Genomic DNA, 18118 nt, shown 5'->3' on the forward strand with positions numbered 1-18118 from the left:
CCCCGGGCGCGGGCTGGTGGAGGCGCCGGCCGGGGCGGTTGCCCACCGCGGAGGAGGCCGCAGGCGGGGTGGGCCGGGAGGAGGAGAGGAGGGAGGAGGAGGCGCCTAGAAAAGGAGGCGCGGCCGGGAAGGTGCGGAGAGGGCCTCGCGGCGGCGTGCGCCTCGGGCTGGGCCGGGCCGCGGGCGGTGGAGCGCAGAGACGAGGCCGGGCCCGGCGTGGCTGGAGCGCGGCCAGCGGCGGCGGACGGGCGGCAGGCCCGGCGTGGCAGCGCGGCGAGGCGGCCGTCCCGAGCGCGCAGAGCCGGGCGCCCGACCGCCGGCCCCTCCTGGACGCGGCGCGCACGGCCCGGCCGGTCGGGGAACCCGGGGGCTCTGGGAGCCCCGGGGCCTGACGCGCCGCCCCTCGACTCTGCCTGCAGGTCCCGGGCGCGCGCAGCCCTCGCCCCGCCGCCGCCGCTAGCCCGCCCGCCCCGGGCCCCGGAGCGCGGTGGAGGAGCCCCCCGAGGAGCCGGGGGCCTGCGCCCCGCGCCCCCTAGACATGGTGGGCCACCTGCATCTGCAGGGCATGGAGGAGAGCCTCAAGGAGAAGAGCCGGGAGGGTGTGCTGGACAGCCCCGACTCCGGGCTACCCCCCAGCCCCAGCCCCAGCCCGCCCTTCTACTCGTTGGCGCCTGGCATCCTTGACGCCCGCGCGGGGGGCGCCGGCGCCTCCTCTGAGGCCCCCGGACCCGGCGAGGCCAGAGCGGTAAGCACGCACCTTCGGGCAGAAAGGGGGGCAGTGCCTGCCCCCACAACCCCCCAAGGAGACGGGGTACTTCAGGAGCCAGGCCTGGGTTCATCCCGGCATCCCCCCAGCCAAGAAGGTGTCCCAAGTGACAGCCATGCTCCCCAGGTTGGGATCGAGGCGCCTAGGTGGGGGTGGGCCAGCCTGGTCCCTGCAGATCTCTCCCTGGCTGCCGGCCTCTCCAGGGAGTCTTATTGTCAGCAGTAAAAGAACAGGGGGTGAGGACCGTCTGAAATTCTCAAAGAGGTTGGCTTCCCAGAGCTGAGCTGGAACCCCAGGCTGCAGCAATGGACCCAGGTTCCCTGTTTACTGTTCCCCTTGTGCTGCCAACGTGAAAGGCTTTTTTTTTTTTTTTTTTAAACCAAACCCAGACAGGAACCCTTCCTCCTCAGGATTTTGAGGGATGTTGACGTGGAGTTGAGGCGGTGCCTGGGGAAGGCTGGAACCCCAGGTCCGGAGGCGCAAGAGGTGCAAGAGTTTTACCTCTTGTCAGAGGCGCTGGGACCTTCAGGTGGACTGCCAGGGTCTCCCCGCTTACTGGCTGGGCTGAGACTGGGTTCCCCCCCACCCCACCCCGTCCTCGGCAGGCGGGAGCCAAGCGGGCGGGATTGGGTGCCTTCTGATTTGAGGAATGACAAACTGAGATCTGGAGGCTGCTCCCAGTCCCGGTGGCATCTCCCCGTTCTTGCAGTTCTCTGCATGCTTTAACGGGTGTACTAGCACGACTCCAGCCTGGCAGCACTTTCCTGGGGCCCCCGGCAGTGCTTGGTCCCTCACAAGGCAGTAAATGCATCCCGCTCATTGGAAAATCTCCCCAGAACCGAAAGGAATGGCTCTCCTGCCTCCCGCCTACAGACAGAAATGTCGCTGGTGTCTCCCTTGTCCTTTGCTCCAGTGGGTTCCAAACTTGGGAGGACATGGGGACCTCTGGGAGATTAAAAAAAGAAAAAAAATTCCCATACCCACCTCGTACTTCGAGACATTCTCATTTGATTTATTAGAGGCTGAGAACTGGACATCAGGATTTTTAAAACCTCCCCAGGCGATCCTAGTGCAGCAAAGTTTGGGAAACCCCTGTCTTAGACCAAAATTATGTGCTGAATTTGAACTTTGCTCTCTCTTTGTGGGTGAGGGGGTGGGAGAGGCGTTCCGGACTTCCAGGGATCGATAGGTGTGACCCTGGCTGTTGGCAGTGAAACTGATCCTGTTATCCGAATGCGCCAACTCTCCTGCACGAATGTCTCAGACTTGGCACTGCTAAATGGGGGTTATTTGGGCTGCTCGCGTTGGGACTCAGTTCCTCTGGTGTCCTACACAGTGCGGCTTGGAGGATAGGGGCGGAGAACCAGGCTTCCCCTTTACTCTTTGGGTCACCCAGAATTTGCCTTATAGAAGGTTTTCTGGATGCTTTTCCTGCCAGCCAGGGGCAGCCACAGGAACAGGGCACCCGGCTTACTTGTCTTGGCTGCCCTGTTTTCCTTCTCCTTGCTAACTAGATGCCAGATATGGAACTGAGCTATGTCTCTAATCTTTTTAATTTGGCTTGAGGGCAAGACCTGGGGCTTTGTCTGCACAGGTAATGACATCTGCGTTTAGACAGCCTTCCCATGTGCTAAGAACTGTCCTAAAGCTCTTTACTTCTGCCAACTCATTTCATTTTCATGATATCCCTATGAAGTATGTTGGTGCTCTTGTTAGATCCATTTTCCAGAGGGGGAGACTGAGGCACAGAGAGGTCAGTGACTTTGCTGGATTAGAACCCAGGAAATTGGGCTCCAGAGCATCTACACTTAAACCTTGCATTATCCTACTTTTCATTGTGTGGCTAATTAACTATCTGCCTGGGTTTTAAAATTTTATTAAAAACTTTTTTAACATACTTAATTTTTTTGTTTAATATTTTTTATTTTTAAATTTTTTATTGGAGTATAGTTGGCTGGGGGGCTTCCCAGGTGGCGCCAGTGGTAAAGAACCCGCCAGCCAGCACAGGAGACATAAGAGATGTGGGTTTGATCCCTGGGTTGGGAAGATCCCTTGGAGGAGGAAATGGCAACCCACTCTGGTATTCTTGCCTGGAGAATCCCAGGGACAGAGGAGCCTGGTGGGCTACAGTCCATAGGGTCACAAAGAGTCAGACATGACCGAAGTGACTTCACACACACACACACACACACACACACACACACACACACACTCACTGAGAATGTTTCCCGGGAGCAGATGTAGGCAAAAATACCAGCTGCCAATCTTGCACAAAAGGACAGAAATTTCTCCTGCATTTTGGAGCCAGTAGTTTCAAATGCCCAGGAAGAGGCTGACTCCACGCAGGGCCGGGTTTGCTTTGGCACCCCGTGTGGGCCTGGGGTTCAGCCTGGGATAGACACCTCTGTTCTGACACCCTGTTCCCGGCACTGCCTTCCCGGTCAACATTGGTGCCACACGCCCCAGCGGGTGGAGCGGGGCGGGGTGAGCTGCAGTTCTGTCCCCACCCCCAGGTCACTGAGGTCCTCACAGGCTTGTCACCGTATTTATCATGCTGGACGTGCATGTTAAATTTGCTCACCCTCTAAAAAGAGTTCCCCTCTCCCCCTGCTTTTTTGCAAATAAGTTAAACTTACCTTCTGGACAGTACCCCATGGATGTAGGGTAACTGGCTGGCTGCAACACTGCCCCCCAAGACCTAAAAGGCACTGGGGACCAGGCTGGGTGTGAGTGAACCTTCAACCACCACCCTATCTTGACCATAGGTTTTTTTCTTTTTTCTTGCCCACTCTTTGAAGCAAAATGGTAATATTTCTAGCAATTTTCAAGCCAAAGGAAGATCTGGGAATCATTCCACCAATACTTACTGAGCACCTACTGTATGTCATGCAGTTTTGGGGCTCGTGGGTGACACAGTGGTGAACAAGATGTTCAAATGTGGTCCCTGCCACCATGGAACTGACATTCTAGTGGGAGAGACAGTCACCAACTTGAATACGTGATACAACGCTAGACGGACTATTCAGTTCAGTTCAGTCGCTCAGTCGTGTCTGACTCTTTGCGACTGTTAAGTACCCTTAAAGAGCTGGGTGCGAGTGGACAGGGTGGTCAGGGAAGTGACAGTTAATGGAAACCAGAAAAATGAGAGTGGCCCTCATGGTCATAGGCCTGAGACATGTGTCAGTCCAAGGGAATGGCCAGCGCAAAGGCCCTGAGGCAGGAGCAAGCCGGCATGGTTGAGCTGCCGCAGTGAGGCCAGCCAAGGCCAATACAGGGACTTGTAGACCCAGCTGAGGCCAGAAAGTAAAATTCCATTTGGTCTTTTAAGAATGGACCTGTGGCTGTTTCATTTTCATTTTTTGAGAGCCTCATGAGTTCCCAGACTCCCCCAAATTTAGAAACCCAAATCAGAGACTTGACTGAGAGGGGCCCGCGTGTAACAGGCTCTGTGGAGGGCGGAAGGAGGTCTTATCTCCACACGGTGGGGCCCCGCTCACCTGCAGGACACCGGGACAGCTAAGGCCGCCTGCTGGGCCAGCCAGGCTCTGCCTGTCAGCTGCGTTCATCCTTCGAATATTTAAGCCAGGCCCGCTGAAGGATACAGCCAGGAACAGGACAGAAGCCGTCTGTACCACCTTCAAGCTCCCAGGCCCTGGACCACCAGCTCCCATGTACTTCCCCCCCGACTCCCTGTGCTGCCTGGAAGGAGCTGGGGGACTTTGGGGGCATCATGGGGGAGAGGCTTATGTTGCCAGGAGGGCTGAGTGAGTGTGTGTGGCAGATACCCACCCCTCCAAGTTAACCTGGGCAGTTCGGGCAACTAGCCCTGTCCCCTCTTTACCGCTCTTAGGGAGAGTGCAGATGGCATTGGGATCTCAAGTCATGATCTCTGGGTGCCCACTGGAGGGGACAGCCGCCATGGGGTGGGGGAGATGAGAGGTTACCCACCTGTGGCATATGAAGGGCTCGCCCTCCCTGTGACCAGAGGTGGCAGTCTGAGCTGCTACCCCTCAGATGCGGATGTGGATTCTCTAGCAGCCAGTGTTGTGGGCCCCGTCACCCCCATCTCATCTCCTGGGGTCTGTTTATACATTGAGTGTATGCCTGAGTGGCCCGCTGGAGAATTTCCCGAAGAACGAGGTGCTGGTTCCCTGGACCTGGATTCTGAGGGCAGCCCTTGGGGCCAGATCCAGGTAGAATTGGTGATGGGGAGTGGGCTGTTTTTGCCCCATCTTTGAAAATTTCCTGGGGCTGCAGCCCAGCTCTTGGAAATCTTGGTCACAGCCGCCTCTTGGGATCTTGGCTGGGCCCCCAGAGCCCTCCACCCAAGGACACTTGGATTTTCTCATTTCTGTTTCTGGTCTGTGTTGATGAAACCAAGGATGAGGGCAGAGAGGGAAGGGAGTTCCCTCTCTGGGAGCTAGGGCCCAGATTGGAAAGAATGTATGGACAAATGAATGGATGGATGGATGGACAGATGGGAGGATGGGCAGATGAATGCATATGTGGAGAGAAGGATGGATGGACAAATGGGTGGATGAATGGACAATGGATAATAGATGGATGGATGGACACACGGATGGATGGGTAGATGGACAGATGGATGAATGGGAGGGACAGACGAGCAGATGGACAAATGAAGAGAAAAATGGAAGGTTAGGTGTATGGCGGACTGTGAAGACAAGTCAGCCTCCTGGCCCCCAGCAGGCCCACAGGTGTGTCCTTGACCAGCGCAGTTGCCTAAGCAGGGTCAAGGGAAGAGGACCGGGTGTGTCAGTCCACGGAGGGAGGAGCCTGTGTGAAGGAAGAAAGGCTGTGAGGAGCCAGAAACCCTGGTGCCTCCTTTCAGCCCCCATCTGTTTAATCCTGGACACAGCGGCCTCCAGCGGAAACCCAGCAACCTCTCTGACAGCCCCGCTTCTCTGTGAAAGGCTCACCTGTCTGAGAAGCTCCACCTGGAGCCTTAGTGTGAAAAGAAGATAAATAGGCCCTTGCCCTGCCAAGTGCTCTGGGGGTGAGGGAGCGATCAGGAGCCACCATCCTGGGAAAGTGGCGCCCGGTGGAGGGGCACCCAGAGATGGGTCTGTCCTTTTCACCCTGGGACTGCTGGCCTCCCTGTCGGGGGAGGGATATAGTACAAAGAGGCCATAAGTCTGAGACCCAGGTGTCAGCAGGTCCACCATCCCTCCATAGGTTCTAGGGAAGAACCCATTCATGTGCCTGTCCCAGCTTCTGGTGGTGACTGCCAGCCTCAGTGTGCCTCGGCTTGTAGACACACGCCACCATCCCCAGGGACTTTCTTCCCTCTGTATATCCTGTGTCCAAAGCTCCCTCTTTTTATAAGGACCCCAGCTGTATTGAATCAGGCCCCACCCCCACCCAGTGGGACCTCATCTTAACTTGATCTTCCTTACTTAAAGACCCTATTTCCAAGGAGGGTCACACCCCCAGGTCCCAGAAAGTAAGATGTGAACATACTTTTGTGGGGGCTTCCCTGGTGGCTCAGACGGTAAAGAATCTGCCTGCAATGCAGGAGACCAGGGTTCATTTCCTGGGTTGGGAAGATCTTCTCGAGAAGGGCATGGCAACCCACTCCAATATTCTTGCCTGGAGAATTCTATGGACATAGGAGCCTGGTGGGCTACATACAGTCCGTGGGGTCGCTGAGAGTCGGACAGGACTGAGTGACTCACACACACACTTATACGTTTGTGGGGGTCACAAGCCAAGCCAGCACCCTCCTGTCGCTTGGGCCCCTCTGGTCACTTGTCTTGGGGAGCAGGCCTGTCCTTCAGCCCCGCCTCCAACCTGTGCTCTATAGCTTGGCTCAGGTTCGCTCTCTGAGTGTCAGCCCCTGGACCATTTGGGGTCCCCTTGGCTCCCCAGCCTGGCCCCGCTCACCTCCTCTGTTGTTCTGTGTTGTGCAACTAGCCTTTGGGAGCCCCCTGCCCCTGCTGCCGCCCCTTCCCACACCAACCCAGAATTGACCACCAATCCCCAAGGCCTTTCATAAAAAGGATGAGGATTCTTGGGGCATAAATAACCCCTTCTTGAATCGCTTTCCTCATGGGTGAAGGCTACCGTCCACCATAGCCCACCATGGGAGCTTTTGGTCTCAACTCCCCAAACATGCTGAAGATCATCAGTTTAATTCTGATCGCAGTAGAAACTGTGGCCACCAGGTAGGTCAGCAGCCTTGGGAAGGTCCGTTTCAGCCCTCACAAAGGTTCCCCATGGCTTTGATGAGGGTGCCCCGCCCCCACGCCAGTGTGGGGTCTCCCTGGACCCTTCCTCCTGCCACTCGCTCTCCACTGATGGGGGCTTGATACCCCCTGGCTGAGCAGAAAGTTTCATGGGACACACGTGGCTCTAGCCACGTTCCATGCAGTGGCAGGTGAGGGGCCGCTGTGGGACACCCAGCCTGGGGACAAACGCCCCTGTGCTGCCCCTAGCTGTCCCCGCCAGCCGGGCTGGGACCCCCGGTCAGGCTGGGCTGTCACCGCACGGCACAGAGCCCTCACAGCCCAGCAGCACTTATCTTCCGTTGCTGTCCTGGGGCCGTGCTGTGTACAGCAGCCAGAGACGGCAGCGCTCCAGACGCCCATGTGTATTTTTACTTCCAGTATTTATCCTCGCACATGAATCACTGGGCGAGGCAGGTGGGGCCTGGCGGGCAGAGGGCAGCCGCGACTCACTGCTCTCTGGGTCCTGCTTTCTCTGAAGTCCTCCCTGGTCCCCACGCAGATGCCCTGCCTGCCCAGGAGACCAGGGAGCCAGGCCAGCCCCCTCCCCAGGCTAGAATGGGGCTCTTCTGATGCCCAGAAGGAGTTGGGGGCTGGTCCAACTGTGTTACTATCCTAGGGTGGAGGGCATGGTGTCTGGGAGATGGGGATCCAGCCTTCAGCCTCTCCGCTCCTCTGCCCTGGAGTGTCAGCTGCTTTTCCTCTGGCCCTGCCCCTCAGGGCTTCAAGGGGACACTAACCAGCCTGCACCTGGGTACCCCGGACTGTGGGCTTCACAAATGGCATAATCCCATTGTACAGATGGACAAACTGAGGCACAGTGTGCAGGTTCCCTGGGCGCAGGCGTCTCTCAGTGGGTCCTCTTCATAGTGGAGCAAGCACCTGGGCCTTTAGGGGAACAAGCTGGCCTATGGCTGCCCCCGGGGTTGGGGACTTGTGAGGGGAGCAAGGTGCCTGGGAGTGTTCTTCGTTCCACATGGCGGCCAGGCGAGCAGGTGCAGCAGCAACGGTCCCCTGGGCCTGTGTGCCCCAACCCTCTCCACAGCCTGCCCTCACCCTGGTGGCTCCCATGGGGGTGTCCGGGGGCTGGGGTGGGGGATTGGGTGAGCTGCTTTTGCAAGGTCGGCGGCTTGCCTTCCTAGCCCGCCACTGTAGCTGCAAGACTGAGCCCCAAGCTTGTGGGGCCAGGCAGGCAGCTGTGGGGCACCTAGGAGCTGCACAGGCCCCTGGAACCCTGCGGGGGTGGCCTGCAGCTGTCCTGTGGCCCAGGTCCCTGGATGCCAGCCTCCGTCTGGGTTTTCAGTAGCTTCCCCCAGCTCTTGTATGGCACTCCTGGGTGGGACGGATTTTAGCTGTTTTTCACCGGGCCCCTCGGGACAATGATGCCCAGAGTGCCAGCTTCCTGGCCCAGCCTGTAAAGTCAGCCTAGTTCCCTCTGTTGGCAGCCAGTCAGGGAGTGAAATCTGGCCAGAATGGGGCCCCAAACATGAACTCAGCTCTCATTAGGAGGCTTGAGTGAACCTGAGAGGGATGGTGGTACCTGGTTCTTCATTACCTCCCAAAGAAGTACTCTCTGCTTCTGAGCTTAGGAACTGTTCTTTCATAGGGGTGGGGAGTGGGGGCGGGGTGGGGGGGGTAGGGGGGTAGGGGGTGGTGGGTGATGAAAACCAGTAGCAGGTTACCTCTTCCTCCCTCTACCCTTCCACCTAGAGATGCCACCAAAAACCTTAGCACCCGTGTCCACAGCCCCTTGCATGCCTGCATCTTCCTCTCTCCTCTTCTGTCCCACAAGACGAATCCTGGGAGGCACTGTGATTCATCCAACCCACACAGGATCTGGTGCAGAGTAGGTGTTCGGTACACAGTAGGTGCTCAGCAAACCACTGCACACATTTGGGGGAGTGCCATACTTCAGATAAGGAATCGCTCACCACTCCAGTATTCTTGCCTGGAGAATCCCATGAACAGAGGAGCCTGGTGGGCTACAGTCTATAGAGTCGCCAAGAGTCAGAAACGACTGAGCGACTAACATGATCACTTTCATACTTTCAGAGAGTCTTGCAGGGAGAGAGTATGGTTTTTATGAACATCACGTCATGGGGTTTTATAGCTGAGGTCAGTGCTGAGTTCACAGAGCCATGGAGAACACCCAAAGTTCTAAAATCTTGTCACTTTAAAAAATCATTTTCTTTCTTTAGAATTTTGACTGTACTGCATAGCTTGTGGGATCTTAGTTCCCCAACCAGGGATTGAACCGGGGCCCTCGGCAGTGAGTGTGGAATCTTAACCACTGGACCACCTGGGAATTCCCATCACTATTTTATATTTAAACTTAAATCTCCTGAATGATGCATGCTTGCTTCCGGCAGGTCAGAACAGGGTTGTCTCAAGCTTAAAAAGGGGGTGTGGATTGACCTCTCTCTGGAGAGGACCACTCACCCCTGCCTCCTGACCCTTTATGAAAAGCATTCAGAATACAAGCCCACACTTACACGGAGCTTGCTCAGTGCCAGGTACAGTCCCACTCATTTACGCACTTTGAATCCTGCAGTCCTCACTACGGCCCGTGAGGCAGGTGCTCCTGTCACCCCACTTTGGGGACCAGGAGGCTGCAACTGCGAGTGGGGAGTTGCTTGCCAGGTCACATGACGTATTAGCCCCCTATTGCTGCTCTAACAAATGGCTACACACATAGTGGCTTGAAACAACTCGGACTCGATAGCTTACAGTTCCAGGGACTTCCCTGGTGGTCCAGTGGTTAAGAATCTGCCTACCAATGCAAGGGACGTGGGTTCTATCCTTGGTCAGGGAGCTAAGATCCCACATGCCGTCAGGCAACCAAGCCCATGGGCCACAGCTGGAGAAGACTGAGGCCACCGAAGAGCGCGTGTGCTGAGAAAGGCCCGGCACAGTCAAAAACAAGCAAAATCAGAGTAGATGCAAAGGATACCTCACAGTTCCAAAGGCCAGCCGTCTACAATGGGTCTCACAGGCTATTAATAAAAGCAAGGATTTGGGCAAGGCATCCTCTCTGGGGGCTTCCCAGCTAGCGCCAGTGGTAAAGAACCTGCCTGCCAAAGCAGGAGACCTCAGAGGTGCAGGTTCGATCCCTGGGTTGGAAAGATCCCCTGGAGGAGGGCATGGCAACCCTCTACGGTGTTCTTGCCTCGAGAATCCCCATGGACAGAGGAGTCTGGCAGGCTACAGTCTATAGGGTCACACAGAGTCGGGCACAACTGAAGCGAATGAGCGCACACCCACGCGTTCTTTCCAAATACTCTAGGGGAGAATCCTTGTCTTTCCCACCTTCTAGGGGATTCTCCTTCAAGGAGAATCCTTGCCTTTCCCACCTTCTACTCTAGGGGAGAATCCTTGCCTTTCCCACCTTCTAGGGGATTCTCCTTCAAGGAGAATCCTTGCCTTTCCCACCCATGTTCCTTGGCTGGTGGTCCCATCCTCCATCCTTAAGACAGCAGGGTAATGTCCTCAATCTTTCTGACTCTGCCCTGCTCACTCCCTTTTTCACTTATAAGGACCATTGTGATGATGGGGGGTAGGGTGGACACGGGATACTCCATGACAGTCTTCCCATCTCAAGATCCTTAATCACACCTACAAAGTCCCTTTTGCCCTGTAAGGTTGCACATTCCTGGGAACTGGGCATTAGGACCTCACATTTTGGGAGACATTATTCTACCTGCCACGCCCAGCAAAGGAGAGATGGGACCACCCTGAGGACAGCTGCTGGGGGCCTGTGGGGAACCCCTTGTTTGTCCAAGTCTTGGGTATTTCCTTCCTGTGGTCCTTCATCGGCCTGTATTCTGGGGACAATGTGATCAGCTGAGGAGGCAGCTTCGGTGACCACATCCATAGGCAGATAGCAGATTAAAAGACAGGCATGGGGCTGGCTCAGGGGCTCACAAGTGTGTGGGGGAGCAAGGTGCTGCATTGCACGTGAGGTCCTGCCTTTGAACAGCACGGGGTCTGAAAGGTGCCAGGCACTGGGCATAGAGTGGGCCTCTGGTCCTGAATCTTAAGGTGCTCATGGCCTGGGGGTGATAGACACACAAAGGGGTCGCAGCAATGGAGACCAGCAGGTGGGAGCTCCAGGGACCCCACAGAGGATGTTCGGGAAGACAGGAAGCTGGTTTCTGAGTTGTCGCCTTAGACCAAGTCAGAGAGAAAGGAAAGGACATTCCCAGTACCGAGAACAGCATAAGCCAACGTGCAGAAGCAGCCTGGGATGTGGCCAAGGCTAGCTGGATATGGGCCTGGATGGGCGGCTCTGAGATCCTGTGCATGAGGGCAAGCTTGCTCTGAGCACGGAGTGACAGGTCAGGTCTTGGGGCTACAGCGCCAGTCTTGTGGGCATTGAGAGGCAGTGGGGGAACATGGGCGAGGGCACAGGCTTGGCAGCTAGGCCACCAGCTCTGCCCCTTCCTCGCTGTGTGGCCTCAGGCAAGTTACTTGGCCACTCTGGGCTTCAGTTTTAGCATCTATATAACAGGGATGCTAGTAACAGCTCCGTCCCATGAATGAATGAATGGGTACACGGGGGGCTCAGAGCAGTGCCTGGTGCAGTTCACGCTCGAAGAGTGTCCACTGCTGTGATCCCTCATCCAGGTGAGGCCAGAGAGGATCTCGTGAAGGATTTGAATGAGGGACCCACAGCCATGCACCAAGAAGGGCTGGAAACTCTTGCCTTGATGAGTGCGGTTTTCAGCCCATCGCAGAGCTCCGTCCTGCCATGTCACCCCGGGGGGCAGCTCGCGAGGCTTGGGCTCAGGGGCTCCTTGAGAGGGTTCTCAGTTCTACAGGGCTCTGAGCCTGGCTCTTGGGGCTTAGGCGGCCTGGGCACTGTAGAAAGAGGCCATGACCACGTCCCCTTATAGTGACGCCTGAGAACCAGGTGGTTGGTGGGGGGGGGGGCAGGCCAGTGGGTGAGTGGGCATCAGAGTGCTTGGATTCCACAGAGGGACGCTGGGGTGGGCTTCCTGATGGACCCCGCAGAAGCAGGCTTCCAGGAAAGCCAGGACTGGAAGGGTATGGGGAGCTCCTTTTGTGTCCATCAGGGAGCTGAGGCTGTAGTGCTGAAGGGCTGCTCACGTGACCCTGCGTCCCTGGCTCTCCCCACAGCCCCCTGCCCACCCCCCAAGCACCCCGGCACGAGAGATGAGGCCCCGGATGCTGCCTGTGTTCTTTGGGGAGAGCATTGAGGTGAACCCAGAACCCACACCAGAGATCCGGTGAGTGGGGCTGCTGGGCTGGGTAGGGGTGGGGTGGGGTGGGATGGGTGGGGGGCCAGGCTGGGGGTTTCAGCAGGTTCTCCTCGCTTTAGGCAGCCCTTCTGGGTGATGCTCCCCGAGGAGGCATGGCTGTGACTTGGAGAGACTCTGCAGCCCTTACTGTCCACACCCTTCATCTCCCCATCCCAGGCCCTTTACCCCCAACCTGGCTGATTGTTATTATAAATTTTCCCCTTTATCCCCTAAGGAGCCATTGCCCAGAAGTGTATTAGGTGCCCTCTCATCACAGGGCATCTCAAGTGGCACCTGCACTGCTGAGCTAAGGGAACCAAAGACCCTGATGCTGGGAAAGACTGAGGGCAGGAGAAGGGGGCGACAGAGGATGAGATGGCTGGATGGCATCACCGACTCGATGGGCACGAGCTTGAGCAAGCTCTGGGAGATAGTGAAGGACAGGGAAGCCTGGCGTGCTGCAGTCCGTGGGGTCACAAAGAGTCAGACACAACTGAACAATAACCCCACCCCCTCAGGTGCTTTTCTCCAGCCATCTGCCCTCCTGAGAGGGCTTCTGGGGCTCAGGCTTCCAGAAGGTGCAGTCTGAGGTCCGTGGGTCTAGCCCCCGTATCCATGGTATGCTCAGATGGATTTGTTCACATCACTCTAGCCTGGTCAGGGATGTGGGACCCTCTGCCTCCTGCTCCTCCAGCTCTGGATATGTTCCCAGGAGACAAATGGGTCTACTTTAAAGAATTTTCTGCCCCCAAAGTTCTCCTTTTTAGTTTTTATTATCAGAGGCCCCAGCCAGGGTGGCTGCGGGCTGCCTGGGCTCTTGGGAGTCTGCTTCTCTTTCCCCGTGGATCACCTGTAGGATCCGGTGGGGAAGGAGACAGGTGAAGCCCCCGCTCTCCACAGCTTTACCTTCCAGTGTGATGATATGGGAGCAGATCTGGGGGATGCTGAGCAGCTGGCCACTCGTGAGGGGGTCACCCCTGGAGAAGGGCATGGCAACCCACTCTGGTATTCTTGCCTGGAGAATCCCATGGACAGAAGAGCCTGGCGGGCTGCAGTCTGTGGGGTTGCAGAGTCAGACAGGACTGAGCGACTCAGCACGGGTCAGCACGAGGGGCTCACTCATCTAGAGGAGCCGACGCTACTCTGGGGGAGCTTACTTTGATAAAATTTCAGATGTAAAGAAAGTTGCAGGAAGAGTATGGGGGGCCCCGGTTGTACTGACTCCTTGTTTCCATATTGCCCTCATTGACTTGAGCATCCACACACTCTCCCTCATTCTACATAAACAAAGCATTTTTTCTGACCTGTTTGAGAGGAGGATGACGACATCCTGACCTCGAACCTCTAAATAACTCCGGCCGGTGTCCTTCCTGAGAACAGGGACATCCTCTCACATAATGACGGTCTGCTTGCCAAAATCGGACCAGCGAAAGCTAAAAACATGACATCACACTGCCTAGTCCAATTCCGCCCATTGTCCCCAAATGTCCTTTTATAGCCTGTGTTTAATCCCAGTCCAGGATCCCGCCAGGGGCACGTGTGGCAGGTAGTTGGCCCATTTCTTGAGTCTTCTCCGAGTCGGCAGGGTCCCTTCTTTGTCCTTTTGACCTTGACATTTTGCAAGAGCCCAGGCTGCTCCATGTTCACCTTGCCCTCTGATCGTGACCTGACTGCCTGGCCCTGGGCTCACCCCTGTCCTCCCCTCCACCAGCTGCAATTCTGAGGTCAAGTACGCATCGGAGAAGCACTTCCGGGACAAGGTCTTCTATGCTCCAGTGCCCACGGTCACGGCCTACAGCGAGACGATCGTGGCCGCCCCCAACTGCACTTGGCGCAACTACCGCAGCCAGCTGACCCTGGAGCCGCGACCCCGCGCCCTGCGCTTCCGCAGCACCACCATCATCTTCCCCAAGTGTGCCAGCAACTCCTTCCGCACCACCCTGCACCTCAGTCTGGGCCAGCCCCGCTGCTGGTTCACTGCCAGCGTGCAGCTGCAGCTGTGCCCGCGCCCCGGGCCCGGCCTCCTGGGCCCTGCGCCGCTCTGACCCGCAGCCCGGCCCGGGTGGTGGTGGCATCGGCGGCGAACCAGGGCCATCCCTGGGGTGGCCAGAGGATGGACTCCGCTATTGAGAGGGACCCCGGGCTGTGTTTACCCTGGCCGCTGGGACTCACCCAATACACACATATATTTTATCAGCACCTATTTGGGGAGACAGCTTGGGCCTGGCTCTTGGAGGAGCAGGGGGCGGGGGCAGGTAGATAGGCAGCAATGGAGAGAAGAAGGCACGTGTCCTTGGCTGCCCCTGAGGCGAGGTCACCCCGAGCATCGGCAGGATGGAGGCATCCCAGCCTTGGCTGCACAGGAGGGAAGAAGGGGGCCATTCAGACACCCGGCAGCCCTGGAGGAGGCTGTTTCCAAAGCGAGCCTTTCAAATAAATGCACGCAGCTTAACCCCCAGAGCCGTAGCCCGGCAACCTCCGGCGGATGGTGGGCCAGGAGACTGGACTAAAGTTGGATGCCGATGCCAGGGCCAGAGTAGGCTGTGTTTGGGGAGCCACCAGGAGGAGCCCTGCCCACGCTGTCCCGGTGCCCGTGCCCCAGGGCAGAGGATGGAGGGCCCAGCCCGTCTGCACCGCAGCCTTTCAGCTCCATGTCCAGAGCCTCACCCACAGGGCCGACGACTGCTAACCCGTCCGCCGACGCCTTCAGGACCAGGACTCGGGAACATCAGAGCCCTCGAGCCAGGTGCCAAGGGGAGGCATCTAAGCTCTTGGAAATGACCACCAGCACCTGACAGCTGTCAGCTTAAAGAGACTCTGTGGGGCCCGGCTGCCCTCGCTCAGGCCTTTCCCTCCTACAGCGATGACTCGGCAATGGCTGGTGCTGTAGGGCTCACTGCACACGCGCAAGGTCAGGGAGGAAGACGTGAGAGCCCCGCGCTCCTGGGAAGAGCCAGGACACGTTGGGGCTGGGGCCACGACCTGGGGCTGCTCGGCACCAGTGACCCAAAGCCCCCCAGTGTGGCCAGAGATGCCCTCAGACTGGACCCTTAGGTGGGGGCTACCCCGACATTCCCCTGGCCTCCCCCTTAAGATGGGGTTTAGCCCCCTCGCTGGGGAGAAGGGCAACTTGGAGCTCACATTCAGGAGAGGCAAGGTGACTGGTGTATTTTTATGTAACTATACAGATTGTGCGTGGTCTCTCCACAAAGATGCTTTCTGATTAACAAAGAAATAACTTAAGGAATGACTGATTATCTTAATAAAATGTGCAAATTCAAAGAGGTTCCCTCTTCCGTGCTTCCAGGACCTTTGGATTCCCTGGGAGGGGGTGGTATTCACAGGCCCATGGTCCCTCCCGGCTGCTCACAGCGGACAGGAAGACACTCGGAAGGGTCAGAGCCCTATGCTAGCACCCCTTTCCCCATAGACAGCTTCAGGGTGCACCAGCTCCACCTAGGAGCTAGGAAATTAATGCAGAGGCCCAGGCCCCACGCAGGGACTTGGTCTGGGGGTGATTCCAAAGAAAGTCCCGGCAATCTGAATATTTGATGCTCCCATGCTTTGCCACACCGTATGCCAGCCCTCAACACCCACAGACCCCCAGAGCTGGCTGTATCCCTGGAGAAGGACCCATGCTGCCTCTGCAAAGCAGGTCTTGACCATGTTACATCTTCTCCCCATCTATCTGGTCCACGTCTTTGGAGGGGCCACTGGGGCCCCAGATTGTGAATGAGGAGGGCATTCAGCAGCTTAGGGTAGTGTCCTCTTTTGAGTAGTGGAGTGCTGGTGTCTTTGCAATGGACTTCCCTAGTGGCTCAGGGGTAAAGAATTCACCTGCAATGCTGGAGACCTAGGTTCGATCCCTGGGTTGGGAAGATCCCATGGAAAAGGAAATGGCAACCCACTCCAGTATTCTTGCCTGGAGAATCCCATGGACAGAGGAGCCTGGTGGGCTACAGTCCATGGGGTAGCAGAGTCGGACACGATGGAAGCAACTGAGTGCGCACGCTTGGTGTCTTTGCAGAGACTCCAGCCTTGCAGGAGGATGGTCTCTGACAAGGAGTAGGGGTGGTAAGGCAGGAGGGCAAGGCCAAGGGACAAGTTCATGTCACCCAGAGAAAGAATCTCGAGGCCTCGGCTGCTTGGGGAGGACAAACGGGGCGCAAACACAGCGCTGGGGCTTTGTGCAGACACGCACGCGTGCTGGGACCGCATCGCTGGCGCCAGGCAAAGTCAACTGAGTTTACTTTCCAGTCACAACTCTGATCTCCCTGCTTGGGAGGAAAAATGGGTTGGGCTTCCTGACATGTGCAATTATGGTGCTGACAAACCTGGTTACCTTGTAGATGTCCCAGGGGTCGCTGTTCAAGAAACAACTTCCGGGGCAGGTAGTTAGCTGATGGTTTCCAGTCACAGGGCACAGGGACGGGATCTCTCTGACGGGCGTCTTGGCTCTTGGTTGACCAAGGCTGGATCCCTGCCAGGTCCTGCTTCCTGCCTTTGTCTTTCACAGGTGTCATCCCCGATAGGCCTCATCCCCCCACCCTAACGATCTCAGTACCTCCCCAAGGACCTGGGTAGCACTTGTGCCGCTGAGAATCAAGCAAGACCATCTCCTTGGACCGTGAAAACAGCTTGCATGTTCCCTGATGACCTTGGAACTCCAGCCTGCCTCCTTGTATGGCCAGGGTTCCAAGAGGCTCACCCTGAGGGGAGGAATAACAGGGGTGCAAGGGTTGCAGCCATAAGGCCCTCAAGCACACCCCGATTTTCCTCTAGAGAAGCTGTGTGTCCTACCAGAACCCAGAGGACTTGGAGGCCGGCAGAAAGTGGTGCCCGTTTCATCTGGGACCTGTCCCAACCCTTGGGATTACTACCCCCAAAACAGAGCCTGGACGCTGGTGACCCCACTACCGAGGCTCAGGGTGCTGTCTGCAGAAGGCTTCTGTCCTCCCCACAACACCCTCCAGATCCAGATGCCCTGGGCAAACCCTTGGGGGGCAGAGGTTGCTCACTAAGCTCCCTGGGAGGGGAAGACCGACATGGGAATGGCATGGTGGCTGGAAAGAGTCTCTTGCTTTACTTCTCTGAACATCTGCAAAATGGGCACATGATTTCACCTCCCTGGCGGTTGGGACAGTGAGAATCCATGCTGGTGAACCTTTGGCTGCAATTGAATCAAGCTGGGACCAGCCTGGGGCCGAGTCAGGGCGTCCATCTCTCATGCAGCCGCAGAAACACTTCCCAGGTTGGAGGACCGGCTCTGGCCCCACGCACCCATCCTGACCCACGTCGCTAGGCTTCTTTTGCTGTCTCCCCAGCCAGTCAATGGGTTCATCACATTCACAGGCCTCAAATTCAACTCGGCAGCCCCCGCCCACCCACAAACAGGTGCCCTGTAGGCAGTCCCATCCCCGCCTGCCCTTAGTGATGCTGCCAACAGCGGCCCTGGCAGCCGACACGTACACGGACCACCTTCGCTGTCTGCAGACCGCCCGACCCTGCTGTCAGCACTTGTTTGCATTTACTCCTCCCAAGGAGCCTGTGAAGTAGCTGGTGAGACATTCTAATGAGGAAGTGGGACCTGGCCAAACTCCAGAGGGGCGAGATGGACAGCCAGCCAGTCCTGTGACTGCCACAGCTGAACCTTCCCCGGCTTCCCGGAGAAGGCATGAAGACAGACACTTCTCCTTCGGCAGCCCTCCTTGTCCTTCTAAGGGCTCGCTCCCACCAGTTGCCAGCGATCAAGTCAGTCCCACCCCTTCCTGGTAATATGCAAATGAGTCAGTGTATCTGGACCACCTGGAGTTTTCCCTCCCCTCTCTCCTTTCCTAACAAACCCATTCATG

At 57.1% G+C, this 18118-nt stretch overlaps 1 protein-coding gene across 1 annotated transcript; it reads left to right on the plus strand.

The window, feature by feature from the left end:
• RFLNA (refilin A) lies at positions 319-15548 on the plus strand. The gene is made up of 3 exons (XM_018061379.1): positions 319-745; positions 12145-12254; positions 13978-15548. Exons 1-3 carry the CDS (start codon positions 539-541, stop codon positions 14309-14311), a joined length of 651 nt encoding a protein of 216 aa, XP_017916868.1. The 5' UTR covers positions 319-538; the 3' UTR covers positions 14312-15548.

This window comes from Capra hircus, chromosome 17, assembly GCF_001704415.2.
Source record: "Capra hircus breed San Clemente chromosome 17, ASM170441v1, whole genome shotgun sequence".
NCBI lineage: Eukaryota > Metazoa > Chordata > Mammalia > Artiodactyla > Bovidae > Capra > Capra hircus.